Genomic DNA, 17025 nt, shown 5'->3' with positions numbered 1-17025 from the left:
GAAGAGGATTTTCCATCCGGTGTCTCAGCACTAGGCGGGCGCACTGGTGGGACAGCCTACGCCGAGTCAGCCCGCAGTGGGCCCGCGAGGAGGACAAGGGGCCCCTGCCTCACCGCCCGAGGCCGGGCTCTCCCGGTGCAAGATCCTGGTCGATCCAGCCTTGTTTGCCTGGGTGGGAGGGAAGGACCAAGCCTAGGGATTCAGACTCTGCACCAGCACTGACTGAGTCCCTACTGTGTGCACGTGTGGTGCCAAAGGCTGGCACGAGCTGGCCGGGCCCGCCCCACGCACTTGAAGCGCCGCACAGAAAGCTACAGCGGAGGGTGACTGCAAACCCGTCACTCTCGTCGACTGCGGACACACTGGGTGGAGAGGTTCAAATATGGCCTTCAAGGTCATTAATGTGATGACAGAGTAATTATAGTGGCAAAATTAGGCGCCTGTAAGACAGAGAAATAAGCTTAAAGCAAAACACAGTGGTGTTTCCAAGATGTGAGAGCTAATGCCTCCGATCTGCGCTCCCGACGGCCTGCCTGGTGGACCCCGCCCTCCTCGGGGAACGCGGTTCCCTGGCAGTACCTGCTCCGCCCGCCAGAGGGCCTGCCCCACCGGGCTCCCTGAGACTAAGAGCACGCGGAAGCAAAACAGAGAAGGCGTCCACCACCCTCATCTCCCAGACACCAGTCCGCTGGAGTTCATCTGCAGGAGACAGCTGCCCCCCAGGCCCCAAAGGATGCTTTAGGCTGAGGTTCTCAGCCTCAGCACTGCTGACATTACGGGCTCAGTGATTCCGGGTCCAGGACCGCGGGAGGGGCCATCCCGTGCGGGACGCTGTGCTGTGTTCCTGGCCTCCGTGCATGATAAACCAGGGCGTCTCAGACATTGCCAGTGCCCCCAGGGAGGCAGCACCAGCCCCCCTCCCCCCTCAGTATGAACGCCACGGGCGGAAGCCCCTGCCCTCTGGCCACAGTCCTGCTGTCCATCAAAGTTGCTGCAAACATTTTTCTGCTCCTTACTCAGTGGGGCCGTTTCTGAGTCACCCATGCAGGCTGGGGGAGGCCCCAGCTGGCTCTGACAGGACTGGTTCTCAACCTTTCCCGCGCATGCGAGAATTTGCACGGGCGGGTCTGCTGGGGGCTCGTGTGCGAGCCAGGGTGCGGGGGCTGAGCTCAGCAGCCGCGGCTCAATGGGACGTCTGTTGACTGGAGGTCCAGCTCGCACGCCAAGTCACTAAAGGCCACGCTCTCCGTGCTGGGCTGCTAAAAGCCGTTCTTCGTTTTACAAGTTCGTCCATCCCCAAGTGGGGATACTGTTTCTCTCCCACCAGTCAGCTGACCCAGAAAAAGGCCAAAGAATATTTCCATTATGTTCTACCTGGAAAATGCTGGAAACGAGACAGAGGAGCGAGCTGTAGGATGTTACATCATTTTGGTAACGCGTGGGTCCATCCTGAATACGGAGCTCTTTGCCTTGAACCCCCACCAGCTCCTTCTCCTTTGAAGCAAGTCGGGTCCCGGGACCCAGGACCCGACTGCCGCCGTCCCAGCAAGCGGCTGGCACGGGCGTGCGACCCACCTCTGGGTCGCGGGGGCTGCGCGGTGCAGGGCCGCCGCTCCTCCCTGTGCGTGCAGAGCTTAAGCACCTTCCAGGCAACACATCACGCCCCGGCGCGGTCTCGGGGAGGCTGGGGAAATCCTGCAAGTCCGCCGCCCACTCACTGTCCAGGGAGCATCAGGGCTCGGAAGAAGGGACAGGACGACCCGGCTTTCCGGGCCGCGGCCCCGCGCCTGGCTTCTGGGCCCTGGGCTGAGATGCCCCAAGTTCCCCGCGCAGCGTGGCCTCAGCGAGTCGCGGGGACCGAGGTGAAGCCACGGAACAAAGCTGAGTTCCGACGGTGTGTTTACGAGGGCGCCGGCCGTGGGGACAGTACGGGGAAACACGCCACTGCCTCTGTCAATGGGAGATTTATTTTCAGAGGCACAAAACGCAGCTGAGCGGCCTCACAGAGGCCGGCTGTTTTCTGGAAGGCAGCGTGGTGACGGAGCCACCCGGACAATGCACCGTCTCTTCGCGCTCCCTGGAAGCCACTGTTGTCTCCGGGACTGCAGCGGGTCTCCCGACACGGATTAGGCATTCGGCGAGAAACGACCGAGGCAGAAGACATTCCCCGACGGCCACACACGAGCGTGCGACATGTGTGCCCTACACTTGGGGGCACGGATGCAAGTCCCCACCTGGGGCCAACCACAGGTGCACACCCGCCTCCGGTGCAGCGTCTCCACGGGCACCCGGGGCGTCCACGCACGCACGCCTCGGAACGCTCCCAGGGACGAGGAGACATGAAACTCCTCATCAGCTCGGGTCTCAGAAACGCACGGAGCCCTGCACGCCTGTTCTGCAGAGGTCCCTGCTGGCAACGCCCCCTGGGTTCCCGGGGTCCCCTGTCGCTCCTGCTGAAATATGGGGTTGCACAGACAGACTCTGGGTGCTCGGCTGTCTTTGCAACCCCGTATTTCATTCTTTCTTGCTGGAGGACTTCAGGGTACATCTGTCCACAAGCCAGCAATTTCCAACTCAAACTAGACCAAAGGGCCTAGTTTTGGGGGGCTGGTGTCTTTTCTCTTTCTCCTTTTGGCAGAGTCGAACATTTTCTCAGTGCAAGAAGCAAGGGGCAGGGGTGACCCGCGAAGGAACGGGGTCCTCCCCCCGCAGGCGTCATTTTGAACAACGTCTTCTGAGCTTAGGAACACCGCAGTGGAAGGAAGGGCTCCTTTTACCCTGACGCTGCTGGACACGCTCCGTATGTGCCCCAGGGTCCGGCGAAGGGCACGCCGGTGCCGTGTGGCGTAGACGCGTCTGGGTCCGGCCCTGCTGGTGCCCCAGGCCGGACCCATCTTCTGCAGAGTCCCGAGCATCGCTGGCCGTCTTGTGCAGAGAATGCACAATTTACACTTTCTACATAAATGAGGTTATGCTTCTGGCTAGAAGCTTTCGCTCTAGTGCACATCACCAATCAGAAAACTTAAGAACCTGGTGTTTGGGATTTCCATATCAGATATCAAATCGAGCAGTAATTACAGAAGCTAAAGGTATTATGTAGCGACTGGGTTCTAGATGATTCTGAATAATTATTACTATCGACCACCAGCTCTCTGTTTAAGTCTGCATAGACATTACCGGTTTATGCCTTTAGACATTTCTTTGATTTAATTTTTGGTGACTGTAGCTCCCCTCCACCACCCCCGACCCCCTCAAACAACACGGCTCCTGTCCCCCAGTTGTCTTTTCCAAAATACGGAGCACCCAAATCTTTCATTCCAGGGATACTGTACATAAAGCTACGAAAGGTGGTCAGTACTTAAATGTTGGATAAAACTGAAAATAGTCATGATCTGCAAAATAAGTTTTGAATGGGTGACCCCGTGTCACAGCAAACAGCAGTCCGTCTTATTCGAGCTTGTGGGACAGCGTGAAGAGAGGAAGCTGGCCGGCTCACACGCGTGTGTGCTCTTACCTTCACGGCGTACTCTGCCTCCGTAGCTTTATGCACACATCGCTTGCACACGGAGTAGGAGCCCACCCCGATGTCCTCCTTGATCTCGTAGCCATCGGTGAAGTGGATGTTGTTCCCGTGTAACTGCTGTGGAGACAGAGCCAGGACGGGGCTTCTGTCAGAGCTCACTCGGCAGAGGCACCCCGGGCATGGGCGGCAAGGGAGGGCCCGGATGGCGCCCTGGGGCTCACGGAACGAGCCCGGGAGATAACGGGATTGTGAAGGTCACGCGGCTGGTCAGCGAGGACTCCAGATCTAAAGCCTAACGTTCCGGGCATGAGCTTAATTTTCAGACCGTATGACACAGAGTCTGAGACTCCGGAGGTGGGAGCACAGAAGGCTGCCGATAATGGGTGTGTGGCTGTGATGCTTGAGGTCGAGCAGTATCTGGCGTCCACATCTAAGGGGACTCACACCCTGTGATGTCCCATCGCAGCCCCCGTCTGCCATGTGTGCGAGCCTCCACCCCACGCACTGAGAGCACAGACAGAAAACCGCCCCTTAGCCACCGTTCAGGATGGTGCATGGCGTACGCCATCACGTCAAGTGTCCTGTGAGACACACTGTGGGTTCCCTAAAGGCCTGGAGAAAGATACATGGAAATCTAACGCCACCTCATTTTCCCTGACTTTGTCCTTAAATAAAATACAATCACAATCCCTTCTTAGAATTCTCTGCATCTGGTTACACTTTTAGGTGGGAAACTCCTTCTAAAAATGTCACCTGAATCGATCTCCCCAACAGGACATTTCACAACAGGAAGCGGCCCCCACAAAGCCAACCAGTCTCTTGGGGCGCTGACTCGATCCACACGGTGAGGACGCCGCCGTCTGACCCCTGTGGAGGCCCCAGCCACGGACACTCCCCAGGGACATTCTGACCAGCTCTCTTTCCCCTTCATGAAGGTGGAGGTGGAGTGAGGGTCGGAGGCACGGCTCTGCTCACCAGGAGACTCAGGGACACCCGGGAGGCTGGGAACAGAGCTGGTCCCCTTGCCCCTGGCACCAGCACCCCGGGACCCAGCCGGGCTCTCAGTCCACGTGGGACACAGGGCTGCAGCCTCGCCGCCCACACCTGGCAGAGGTGCGTGCGGCCGGCGGTACGGGGATTACCTGCACGATGGGGTGAACCGCGGCTTTGTGCAGATCCTGCTGCGAGGGCTCCTGGACCAGACTTGAGGCCACGAAACTGAATCCTCTGAAGAGATGGTGTGCGTTGGCGCTGGGGGGCACGCCGGGGGAGTCTGCAGGCGACAACGAGACCGCTCAGCCTCCAGGAGGGGCTCCCTGGTTGGAATTCTCCAACCACTTTTGCTTAATTTATGACAGCGCGCAGTTCGCCTTTGTGCTGGGCAGTCCCTGAAGTGCCAAGGACACAGAAAAATCGTTCTTTGCACTTAAAACGTTAATAAGAGGGAGAACGTTCTAAGCGCACGAGCTCAGCGTGTGGCTGTGCTGAGGGGTCACGGACTGTGAGAGGGTGGGTGCCCGCATCCCGCCGGTGAGACCCCGCCTGTGGAGTGGGCGCGCCTTGCGCTGGGCTTACCGCCCTTTTCTTTATAAGCTTAAGCCAGCACTAAAGCTGGCTTCCATCCCCTTGACGTGCATGAATCAGCTGCCCACTGGAGCGCGCACTGGTGAGAGCCGCCCGGATAAAGTTTAAAAAGCCCTCAAACTCGTCAGAAATACCCACGGAATCATCAGAGTTTTAAATTTTCTCTTTTCCAGCTGATGTGTCTGCTTGTTAAGTACTGCGCCGAAAATCAGCACCCTTGCACGATTCTCAGGCGTGTCAAATTCTACTTATGCCACTTGTCACTCAGGCCTGACACCGGCACCCACCGAATGTGGGCAGTGGTGGTGACGACGCCATGAAGACGCACCTGAGCCCCAGCCGATCGGCCTGAGCCTGACCGCCACCGCTCGGTCTGTGCAGGGGGATACAGTAGGCATGGCAATGTCATTCAGAGGCAGTGCGTATCTGATCTGCAAAGTCTCCATTCACGAATGAAAATGCATCCGTTCAAGTTAATACACCTGCTGTCCCCCCAAAAGCACACACACTCCCCAGCAACTGTAAATGAGCCTCTTGGGCTGGGCTCCGCCCCAGCCATCAGCTGGGCTGCGGCTAATTCTCTGGGATAAGCTGGGATTCTTATCTAAAGTCCTAAGGAGGGCGCCAGAGTGCCCTGGGGGTTGAAGGCTGCTTAAGGTTGCTGGATCCCCTGGGCTTTGGTGGAGACCCTCAGGGCAGCGCACGGTAGTGCAGGGCTTTTCGGGAGAAGGCAGACCTCAAAGCCGAAATTCTGTGCAGGAAAAAGGCGGAGGGCGGGGGGCGAGCCGGGGCGCGGAGCCCCGGGTCTGGAGCTGCCTGGCACCCGCCGCGCCTCAGTTCTGCTGTCTAGCAGCGCATCGTTTTCAGATTCTAAAAACTACTCAGCGGAAGCTTCTGGGTTTTAATTAAGCTTCCCTAGTCTAGCACGGTGGGAATTTATTTCCCAGCACCCACAGCCCAACTCAAAGGGAACAAAGCCGAGTCTCTCTTCCAAGTTTCTCCACGTAGTTTTGTATCTGACCATCTATTTGTTTCATGAATATCCCTAAAAATCATAGGAAATTTCAGGTTCAGAAGTAGTAAAAACCCCCAAAGAGAGGAGATCTCTTTTTATTTTCTTCACATAACACCATTATGTAACATACACTGCGCATGGACTGACCGTGTTCCCCCAAAATTCGTAGTTTGAAGCCCAACCCCTCGGTGTGACTGTCCTTGGAGATGAGGTCTTTCGGCAAGTCATGAAGGTGAAATGAGGTCAGGAGACCTGATCCAATGGCCCTGGCATCCTTGTAAGAAGCAGGCGAGACAGCAGGGACCGCGCTCTTCCTCCTCGAGCACAGAATAGGGCCTCGGGAGGCCGTGTGCCAGCGGGGAAGAGAGCCCTCCCCAGGAACCGAAGTAAGTGTCTGCTGACTATCTGCAGCTCACCCTGCACAGACGTGGCCGGCAGCCTTCCTCTCCCCGCAAGCCCTCTGACCGCGGGAGGGGCTTGCACCGCCCTGAGGGTCCCCGCTTGTGCCTGCCTGAGAGGAGCGGCCCCCGGAATGCAGCTCAGAACAGGAGACAGCAGGAGCGGGGGGCGAAGAGCCCTGGGGGACTCCAAACCCGATGTCTCCGGGTGGGGGACCGAGAATTGGTTCTCTCACCTAAAGCTTGAACGTGGAGACCAGAGAACAAGAAAGTCAAACAGAGCCAACCCGCACCATCCATGGAAGTGTTCCGGAACACCAGACCCTCGGGGTAAGTCGCCGTCCCTAACTGGCCGGGGAGGAGGAGGAGGACCGCACTGGGACAGAACTCTGGGCTGGCTCGCCCTCGCGGCCGGCACACACCTGTGGGCGTCCGTGCTGTGAACTCGGGGTCAAAGTGGAAGGTGTCCTCGGGCCTGCCCACCGCTGGTTTGAAGGGCGGCTTGATCTCCTTCCTGTACAGCTTCTGCGGGGAGAGCAAGACAGGACGCTGAGGACCATGGACCACCTGGGGAGGACGATGTGGGACATCGGAGCTGGCCGCAGGGGAGGGAGACAGGCCTTGCACACGCCGCAAGGGATGCACCTGTGGCCGACTCCCCAGGACACACTGAGTGGGTTCGAACGCCGTCTGTTACGTGTTGATATCCTGGAAAGTATCGGATAGAGCTTGATGCCAGCAAAGCCATGGCTGAACCATGAGGGGTTGGACACCTGCTACGTATCCTCCATTGAAGGCAATATGAAGTTTCCAACCTTTTTGGGGGCAGAATGATTTTCTGAAGTGTCTAACCACCCCCAACCCCCAACCCCAGAACAGCAGGGAAGAGCCCCCGCTGCTTGGCAGCCTCTTCCCTGCCCTGCCCTGGCCACCGTGGGGCCAGCGCCTAGGGGATGCTGGGACGGCCCCCAGCTAGAACGAGCCACGTCCTTCCTCACACGCAGCCCAGAGCCCGCGGCTGGGGCTTCCAAGTCTCCAAACGGAGACTCTCGCTTCTCCAGAATGGCCTGACCTTTGCTGCACAGAAACTCCGCGCCCCTTACCGCTTCCCTCTGACGCCGGTCTTCTTGAAAACGCCTTCCAACCCGGTGATGCTGTCGCCTTAGGCAAGGCAACAATGTATCGTTCTGGGGAGACGCGCCCTCAGGGAGAGTACAGTGCGGAAGCAGCCTGGGCACAAGGCGGATAAAGCCACAGATGGGCAAGAAGGGGGTGTGGGCGGGTGGGGAAAGCTGGGGCCAGTCGGGGAGTTGATGGAGAGGCGTGGGGGCCTAGGCTGCCACCCTGGCTGAGGCTGGGGTGGGGGGACAGCTGCAGTGGGGACTTCAGAACGTCCCCGTGCTGGGTCACTCAGGGTGCCCTGGGCGTGGAAGTTGTGGCACCGGCCCGCGGGCCGAGAGCCTGGTGGGTTGGTGCATGGGCAGCAGGGCTCGGACACCAGGAAAGGGGTCTGGCTGCAAACGTTTAGCATGAGTTTTCCCAGTTCTGCCTGATCAGAGGGGGACCCCCAGTCCCTTTCTTGGCGCTTCTGCTCAGCAGGCCTGAAGACAGGGACCCTGATGGCTCAGAAAACAGTCGCAGTGGCCCCCGTCCAATCTGTGCTAAATCTCTCTATAACACAGAAAAGCAGCTTTTATCAGCCTGTCTTTACAGACAAGGAAACCCAGGCTAAGACAGGTTGGCTGAGCTGTGTGAGGTCAGGAGTGAGGGGGGGCCAGCAGTGGGGGGACCTGGGTAGCCTGACCTCCCCGTTACAGCAGCGCTCACAGTGAGGGAAGGTCCAGCACGGGCAGGAGGTCACGAGGCCCCGATCCCTGCTGGGAGCACACCCTTCAGGAAGCCGAGGTGGCCGTGGGAACTGCCAGGAGTGATGGTTAGAACAAAAGCTGTGTCCGGCCGGTGACCGCCGGGCTACCCCCTGGTTTAACGAGCCGCAGGCGTGCACAGGACGGAGATCCGGGCGTGCCCCCGGAGCTGCCAGAGGACAATGTCCACCCTCGATGATCTGCTCATTTCTTGCCCGGGGTGAATAGATTTCATTAGGAATTGATTTACTCTGTAAGCTCTTTCCAGAAATAGAAAGACGCTACTTTCCCCAGTGACACACTCTGGGGTGGGAATAAACTCCCCTGATGTATGCACCTGTCAGAGGAAATTGCATGAGGACAGGCGAGCTGCGCGCTCTGATTGAAACGCTGCCGTTGCCAAGACCGGTGGCCCAGGCGCAGCCCTGTGGGGCTCAGACCCTTCCTGCTCACACCAGCGGTGCCCCCGGTGTTAAATCAGTACCTGTCCTGCTCTAGGAAAACTCACATCCTCTCCCAGGGCAGGCATGCGTTCTCTTGCTATTGGGGGTGGGGTGGGGAGGGGGCGGGGAGCAGAGGGAGCGGGAGCGAGAAGTGGAGGGACATCTCAGCCGGAGCCCATCACCGGCTCTATGCACATTCATTTACGTGCACACAGTGCTGGCTGTTACTTAATCCACGCGAGAGGAGAGGCGTTTGTTTGCCCTTGGAGCTGAAGGTCATGCATTTCAGCTCCTCTTCTGGCTCCAGCTCCACCGACACAGGGACCCCTGGGAGCAGGAGGCCAAGACCTGTCCCCAGCCTCAGGCTTTTCCGCTGAGTCAGTTATGCTCCACGATGGAACATGGTGGCACCTGGAGGCATCGGCGCTGACGACTGGGTGTGTGTGCAGGCGCCCAGCGGGTAGAGGCCGTGACGTCGCTCACCCCTCTGCTGCGCTTGGGACACCCAGGAGCCCTGCTTCCCGTCCGACCACCACCAATATAACTGCGCACCAGCTTTGATGAGAAGCGGGGCGGGGACGTCAAGGTGACTTCCCGAGTCCCGTCCCTCCCTGCAGAAGCCTGCCCAAGTCCGCTCCTTGTCCTGCCGTCCCTCCAGCCCTCCCTCCCACGGAGGAGGACAGCAAGCCTTTGAAAGTCCAAGCGGCCCAAAAAAGCACAGGGGCCTTGTCTGACCACGCTGACCCTCGGGGCCACACGCTTTGCCCCAGACTTCTTCCTCCCCCCCGGGAGCAGCACAGCGGTCCAGGTTAACCTCCTGGGGAGACACCGCTTCCCACTTTGCAAGTCTTCACCATAAAGAGAAGGAATTCAGAACCGCGTCTGTCCCCCGGCAGGGGTTGTGCCATGCACTTTGTCTGGGTGGAGACGACTGCACCCTTCAACTTAAGGATTTAGTGATAACTCGGGGAACAAACACGGAGGTGCTGCCTCCGGGCTTCCCCCGCCCCGGGACGCTTATGCCGTCGGTGGGGTGGAGAGTCCCAGTTCCCTCCTTCCCACCGCGCACCCAGCCCGGGGCATTTCCCCCAGACCGGTCACGGATGCCGGCCATCGTATGGCGCGATGACGGCGCTGGGAGACCCGGACTTCACCAGCCTTGTGCACGTGCACGCCTGCTTTTCCTCGTGCTTTCGAACCACCTCTGTAAGCTGGTGTTTCATTGAGAAGATCCTAACTGATGGAACGGAGCGCATGGGAGAGCCCACCAAGGGCTTCCCTTGTAGGTCCCTTGGCCCCCAGAACACCGGTCCCTGGTCTCGATCTGCCTGTGAGCATGGCCTGTGCAAGGGCTGCCCCAGAACCCCACCCTCCTGGTCCCCGAGGAGGCTGCGGTTTCATCCTGGTTCCCAACAGGGAGCAAAGGGCTGCCTAAGGCCCCCGGTGCCCTCCACCCTGGACGGCTCCCTTATGCAGTCTTAAAGACCGGTCGGTTTCTTCTTGTTACTGGGTAAGCTTTTGGAATGTGTTATTATTACACAAGCTTTCTTCCCGAGTCTAAACCCAGGAGAGGGTTTGAGGTTTTAGGGAAAAGGTCACCTTGCTTCTCATTTTGCAGCGTGAACCACGGTACGAGGGTTAAATCGGGAACAACTAGCAGCAGCATTTTGCGTAGGCTTAGAGCTTGACGAGATGCATTGTCATTCTGACCCAGATTCCCCTCTCTGAGCCTCTAGAACAATCCATCCCACACTGATGGAAAGAGAATGGGGTCTCATGATCAAATTCACCAGGCACCGCTTTAAATCGTCTCGCTTGTCCCCGAACCTGAGCATGACTCGAGTCATAGCCACAGGGGAATGGATCACACATCAGGCCAGGATACGCCGGGAGGCTCCAAGCAGGTGCGCCAGGCCTATTTATACCGGGACGACCTTCCGATGACGGAGGGGAGAACCAGGGGCGCGGTGAGAACGGTGACTGGGTAATGCCGTAGGAAGCTGCTTCTAGCTCGGGGTCACGGACCTCACATCTGCTTTCTGCAGGCAGTTTTGGCTCCAGGCATCTCAAAATTAACATTCTCTAGATAGGAAAGGGCACGGCTACAGATTACTCCTGAAACAGCCCCGCAGAAATAATGGGAAGTGGTGCCTGGCTCGTAGGGGTAACAGGGAGAATTCAAATGGCCTCAGTGCACCCAGGGGGATCTGATGGGTCGGTGGCCCACGCAGCTGGACTCTGTCTATACGGGCTCCCCGCGCTGAAAGCCACTTCAGCCACGGCATCCGGACTGACCACACTGCAGAGCCGGGGAGCGGGTAGCCACCGAACGGAGGGTCCCGTCGGGCTCCGAGAAAGGAGAAGCTCTGCTGGCGTATTTAATGTGGGATGAAAGTGATGGAAATCTTTCCACCGAGCAGTGGGAGGAGCTCCCTCTCCCCCTGACACAGGCGCTGAGATCCTGGCCAGCGGCCAGCTGCTCCCGAGAACCGAACCCCTAAAATCCACTTAGCGCAGGCTTGTGGGCAGGAAGACTTCCCTCTGCTGCTGCTGGTACACGTGAGCGGCCGGGCGGGGGGCTCTGGCACACGCTGCCCTCTCATGCACGGACCCCGGGCTCTCTTCTCACTGCCCCGTGCCTTGGTTTCCCGGCATCCCTTCCAGAGCTCCGAGTAACCACTGATGGTACGCTTGGAAGCGTTCAGAAATGGAAAGAGAACAAGTCGAGCGAGCACAAGCTCGTAGCCTTGGTAAAAGTCGTCACGACGATGGGTCCTGAAGGGTGCGGTGAGGTCTAGCCTCCGCCCGCAGGCGTCAGCCTACGGCGAGGGGCGCAGCGCTGGGCGGGTCCTCCTCGGGTGTGTGTGGGGGATCCTGTGGCCTGCAGCGATGAGCTCTCATGCAGCGATGGGCAGAGTAAACGTGGCGTGCGTGTGGGACACCCCGTGACCCCTGCCGAGGGCTCGGGGCCGTAACTGTAATTTCTCATTTGGTTCAGGAGACCGAGCGGCTTTCAGGAAGAGCCCGTCCTCCATGGATGCGTGTTTGCTTGGCTTTGCGGACAAGTCAGTGGCAGAGCAGACGGACGCGGGCAGTGACCCCCATCCCCGCATTCCTTTCCGGCAGGTCACCTGAAAATTTCTCCCAGCAGTTTCGGGTCACAGAGGGAAGCAGACAGTGAGATAAATATCCTTACACTCTCCGGGCGGATCCCGAGGCAGGCCCTGGGTTCGCACACCCAGACAGAAACCAAACGGGTCCGGGGAGGGCTTCGTGCGGTCGTCCCCAGCCTCGGCCGGGCACAGGGAGCCTCCGGTAGTCACAGTTTTTTGCCAATGCTACTGCGCTATGGTTTTCTTAACTAAGCTGCTGAAACAGAGTGGGCACATCTGGACGGGGAGTTAGGAACATTAGCCCCTGGACACCTGCCGATGCCTTGTAGTTCGCGTCCGCTTTCTCGAGCACGGGCCTGCCGCTCGCTGAGTGAGTGACTGGGGCCCGAGGCTGGCCGTGGCAGCCGGCAGCTGGCAGCTCGCAGCTCACGGGTGGGTAAGGAGGGTGGAGACGGGGGTCGGGGGGCACTTATCTGTTCCCCGGGAAGCCCGCAGCAGCAGAGACAAGGCTGCGGTCCCAAGGAGAGCTCTGCTGGGAGCGTCTCGCCGCACCTGTCCGCTCCTGCCTCCGCTCTCCGATGGGTCACGCTCACCGCACACACCTCTTCTGTGGCCGGACAACACATCTGCCTGCAGCGGTCCGCTGTCGAGACCTGGAGGATGGCTGTGTTTTTCCACAGCCACAGCGTGGGCCCCCTGCTCGCTCACCTGGACATGGGCGAGTGCCAAGTACTATTTAGGAAATAAGCGAATTTTCACAAAAGTGGTGACTCAGGTCTCTTCTCCCTTAACCATTTCCTGGCTGCTTGCGTTCAGGGCTGGGGAAGGAATGAGATCCTTCCGTCCCTCTGTCCCTGCCTCACCATCCGTGGGCAGATGTGGAAGTGACAGTGAATATGGTTGGTCCCCATGAATCTGAAGGGCCTCTCTCAGGAATGAAATGAAATTAAACGCTAAAAGCAACGAAAGTCTGATTCCAGTCAGATTACTTTGAAATAGTACAGCACACCTCCTTCTTGGTGCAGACGTCTGGTGACCGTGTTCGCACTGGCAGGGACCTGGTCCCAGAAGCGGAGATGAGATGAGCCGTGCACACCGGGGCTGGTCTCCCCGAGGCATTCCCGCCTGCGCGGCTCCTAACACCGCAGGAAGACGCCGGGCTTCTGCTCTGAGCTCCCGTGGTGACCTGGGCTTTCCGGGACGTGCCTTAGCCCAACCTGTGTAGTGTTCAAGGTCATCATGGTGCTGTCAAAATTCCAAGCATTCCACAGAGCTGTCTTGGCACCCCCTCCAAACGCCCCCGTCTTCGGGGGGGGCACCCCTTCTTGGCTGAGAGAAGCATCTGTCCACAGAGCCCGCAAGCAGCCCCTCCCGAGCCGGGCCCTGTGGCCGGGCCTCCCCTCTCCTCCTGGCTGCAGCCCACAGATCCCACATGGTCCGGCCCCGGCCCCAGCCATCCCGTGCTCCTTTTCCTCGTCTGCTGTGTCGGCAGGGGCTGTGGTGCCCCGGAGGGAGAGGGAGAGCGGTGGGTCCCGTCCGGAGAACCTCTCCCTCGCTCCCTCCCTCCCTCACTGTCTGTCAGGGGCCCCTCGGAAGACGGCTGTCCCAGAGCCGGGGGACGTCTCTAGGACGCAGCCGGCTGGCCCGAGACCTCATCACAACCCATGGGACAGAGCTTCTGTGCCGGGTGGAGCTCGGAACTCACTGGGAAAGGTCCTCAGGCGCCGCTCCGCGAGCGGAGGACGGCCGAGCTCCTCCGAAGCCCGCACTCCAGGCAGCCGAGGCAGGAGGGAGCCCACGGGCAGGCAGCTGCGGTGATTGCTCTGTTCCCACTTCCCACTTTCCTGGACGCAAGCTGATGCCGACCCGGCCCTTCGGGTGGGCTCGTGCGCCAGGCGGGGAGGTCCCAGGTGTGCCCGCCTCTCGAGCGCCTCTCTCTGGTCTCGGCGTTGGAAAGGGTCCCAGCCCTGTAAACGCTCCGTAATCAGAACCACAGAAGTGGATTTTAAGGAAGCTGGTGCCCCCCGGCGGGATGACTTTCGGAGGGGGAGAGAGGGGTAAGGTCAGAGGCTCTGGGAACAGCGGTTCCATCCGGCTTCGGGGCAGCACCTCCTCGGGGCAGTGAGCCCGGGGGCCGGGGCGGGCTGTCACGGTGCCGCCGCCGCTGGAACTCGCCGAGGGGACACGACGAAGACAGGCAGCGAGTCTAACACAGCTCACAGCCTCCGTCCTGCAGAGGACGTGAACGTCGTATATGTGCGTATCCTGTTAGCATCTCCACAGGTTAATTAGTTCGGGACACGGAGCTCCGGATATGCCTGCTCTGTGCCCCTCAGGAAAGGACCAGAAGACACCGCCACCCGCGGATGGATGCCCCTGCACACAAGGCCCAGCAGTGGCCGCTCCCCGTGCTGACGGGTCCCGAGGCGGCTCCAAGCAGCTGGTGGCAGTGAGACTCGGGACCCCTCAGCCAGCGGCCAGCGGCAGCGTGGCGTCGGCCCAGAGAAGGAAGCAGAGGTTGGATGTGTGATGGGCCCCCTCCCCTACGCGGGGACATCTGGGCCCCAGGTCTGTGACCAGCAGAAGGCCTGCGAGGTCGCTTCAGCCAGAGCCCCTCAGATCTACACCCCCACCCCGCTCTAAATCCCACCGCCCCGGCTGCTCAGACCTGAGCCCCATCTCTCCCTGCCGTGGCAGAGCCCGAACCCGTGGTCCCTGAACGCATCACCACACAAGTCCTCCTTGTCGCTACCAAGTGTGGCCAGTGACTTTGTCTTTAACAGTCTGGATGTTTGTTTTCTTACACGACTCTATGAGAGCACCAGCTGCGTAGGCCTGAGCCCCAAACCAGAGACCGGGAGGGCCGCCCAGAGCCCGAGATGCCGGCCCTCAGCACGGAAGAGGCCTGTGCAGCCTGGACACCCCCAGGGGCCCAGAGACCCAGAAAACCAGCATCCCAGTGGCCTGGAGACCCACAGGGGCTCCAAGACCCAGAGAATGAGCAGCCCAGTGGTCCAGAGGCCTGGAGACCCAGAGGGGCCAGAGATCCAGAGAACCAGCGGCCCAGCGGCCCAGTGACTCCACAGCCTGGAGACCCACAGTGGCCCGACACCCAGAGAACCAGGATCCAGTGGCCTGGAGTTGCACAGGGACCCCGAGCCCCAGAGAAGCAGAAGCCCAGTGGTCCAGCGGCCTAGAGATCCCCAGGGGCCCAGAGACCCAGTGACCCCACAACCTGGAAACCCCCCCAGGGGCCCCGAAAACCAGAGAAGCGGCACCCAGCAGCCCAGCGACCTGAGGGGCTCCTGCACGCTGTCGCTGAGTGACGGTGATCCCTGCTCTGTCCTGAGTGGTGGGAGCGGCTGCGGGGTCATCGGAAACTGTCTCTCAAGTGTTAAAGGGCTCTCAGGCCCGGTGCTGCAACAAGGGTGGTCCCTGGTCTGTGACTGTAAAATTCCAGGCTGTTCCGAAGGCTCCTGAGAGGGCAGCCCAGCCAGGGGACAGGGCCACGGGCCCCTCTGGTCTGCACCAAGCTGGCGCGCCCCACACCTCACCTCCTCGTCACCCGTGTGAGCGGGGCACGGCGCTGTGCGACTTACGTTCCAGTCTATGGTCACAAAGAAAGCGTGCCGCTTGATCTCCTCCACTCCGTCGACGCCAGCGCCTGGCCCGAGGACAAAGCAGACATGAGCATCAGAACAAACCCTGGTTTCATTACCTCTGAGAGCTTCTGCACAGCAGCCCGAGGGGCCGGGGTGCCCAGAGCACCTCCCGAGACCTTCCTCCTGAGGGAAGGGGCCCTGCTCACCAGCCTCACAGCCCACAGAAGCCACGTTCTGCCCCTCAGGCCTGAAGCAGCGCCAGGGACAGGGGTAGGGGCTTCCTGCCGCGGGGTGGGGGGTGCCTGGAAACCTGGAGGGGGAAACTGCAGGCCATCACGGCGCGGCTGCATGTGGGCATCCATCCCTCCCTCCACCCCTCCCTCCAAGTAGGCACATCCCCGACACGGGGCTCGAACGCACAACCCCAAGAAGATCAAGAGTCACATGACCTACGGACCGAGCCGTCCAGCCCCCACCCCAGCCCGCCCCAGCCCAGCTGCCCCGTCAAAGCCCACGAACGCTAGCTCAGGCTGGCCTTCCGGAAGGGGGGAACGTGCGGGAGGAGTGGGAGGGCAGGCTGCGGTGCGGAGCGCCTTATCGGGCGGCTCTGGTTTGCAGGGAAGGGGCAGACAGCAGGACGGGACCCAGAGAGACACTGGCGTCCACACCCGCGGCCGCCGGGGCCCCCGGAGACGGGGCGTAAGTAGTTCTGCTGAGTTGGCCCGCTGTGCCGGCCTCTCTCTTTCCTTTGCTGCTTACGTTAAATCCTGGGATGGGGGAGCAGGCGAGGTCTGAACCTGCAGAGTGCGGAGGGCTCGGGGCAGGGAACCTGCTCTGCCTGCTGGGGCGACATCGTGACACGTTCGTGGGAGCTGCACAGGCAGCGTGAGGCCTGACGCGGACGCTGCCAACGGGGGTCATCCGTTAAAACCAACGCGCGCTGACATCAGCTTGGGTTAGGGGACCTGCCTGGGCTGGGCGCCGGGGTGGGGGGGCGGTACGAGGGAACTTGCTGTACTTCCTGCTCCATTTTTCTGTAAACTTAACACTGCTCTGAAAGGAAGTCTGTTAATCCAGTAGAACCCAAACTCTCAGGCCCTAAGAGCTTTGGGTTTTCTCCAGGATGGGAAGGCAGGAGCGGAGCCTCAGTGAGCCAGGGAGGGGGTCGGGGGCCCGGGGATGCGGGAAGAGAGACGGGCCGCATGGGCCAGGCCATCTCCAGCCAGCTCTTGTCTCAGGTCTGGGGACGGGGGTTCCGTGTCCCGTGGTTTGTGAGACACAGACTTCCCGGTTCTGCACCCCAGGCTCTGCAGGCCCAGCCCCGCTGTAGGTGAAGGCCTGGTCTCTCGGGCTCCCTGTTCAGCCTGCATCCCAGGAACGTGGGTGCTGGTGGCTGCCGGCTGAGATGGGAGGGACCAGGAGCCGGAAGGTGTGGGAGACCGGGAAGCCGCCCCCAGCTGATTATCAGAACCAAAGAAGGGG

At 60.3% G+C, this 17025-nt stretch overlaps 1 protein-coding gene across 1 annotated transcript in view; it reads right to left on the bottom strand.

Annotated features, from left to right (window-relative positions):
* The window catches only part of RPS6KA2 (ribosomal protein S6 kinase A2), a 147185-nt gene that overhangs the window by 18248 nt on the left and 111912 nt on the right, over positions 1 to 17025 (bottom strand). Inside the window, exons 11-14 of the mRNA XM_080807167.1 lie at positions 15541 to 15605; positions 6943 to 7045; positions 4666 to 4796; positions 3515 to 3640 (exon numbers count right to left, since the gene is read on the bottom strand). Coding sequence (XP_080663293.1) covers positions 3515 to 3640; positions 4666 to 4796; positions 6943 to 7045; positions 15541 to 15605 — 425 coding nt within the window. The remainder of the gene's footprint in view (positions 1 to 3514; positions 3641 to 4665; positions 4797 to 6942; positions 7046 to 15540; positions 15606 to 17025) is intronic.

This window comes from Martes martes, assembly GCF_963455335.1.
Source record: "Martes martes genome assembly, chromosome: 6".
Taxonomy (NCBI): Eukaryota; Metazoa; Chordata; class Mammalia; order Carnivora; family Mustelidae; genus Martes; species Martes martes.
This window is presented reverse-complemented; position numbering and strand designations above follow the sequence as displayed.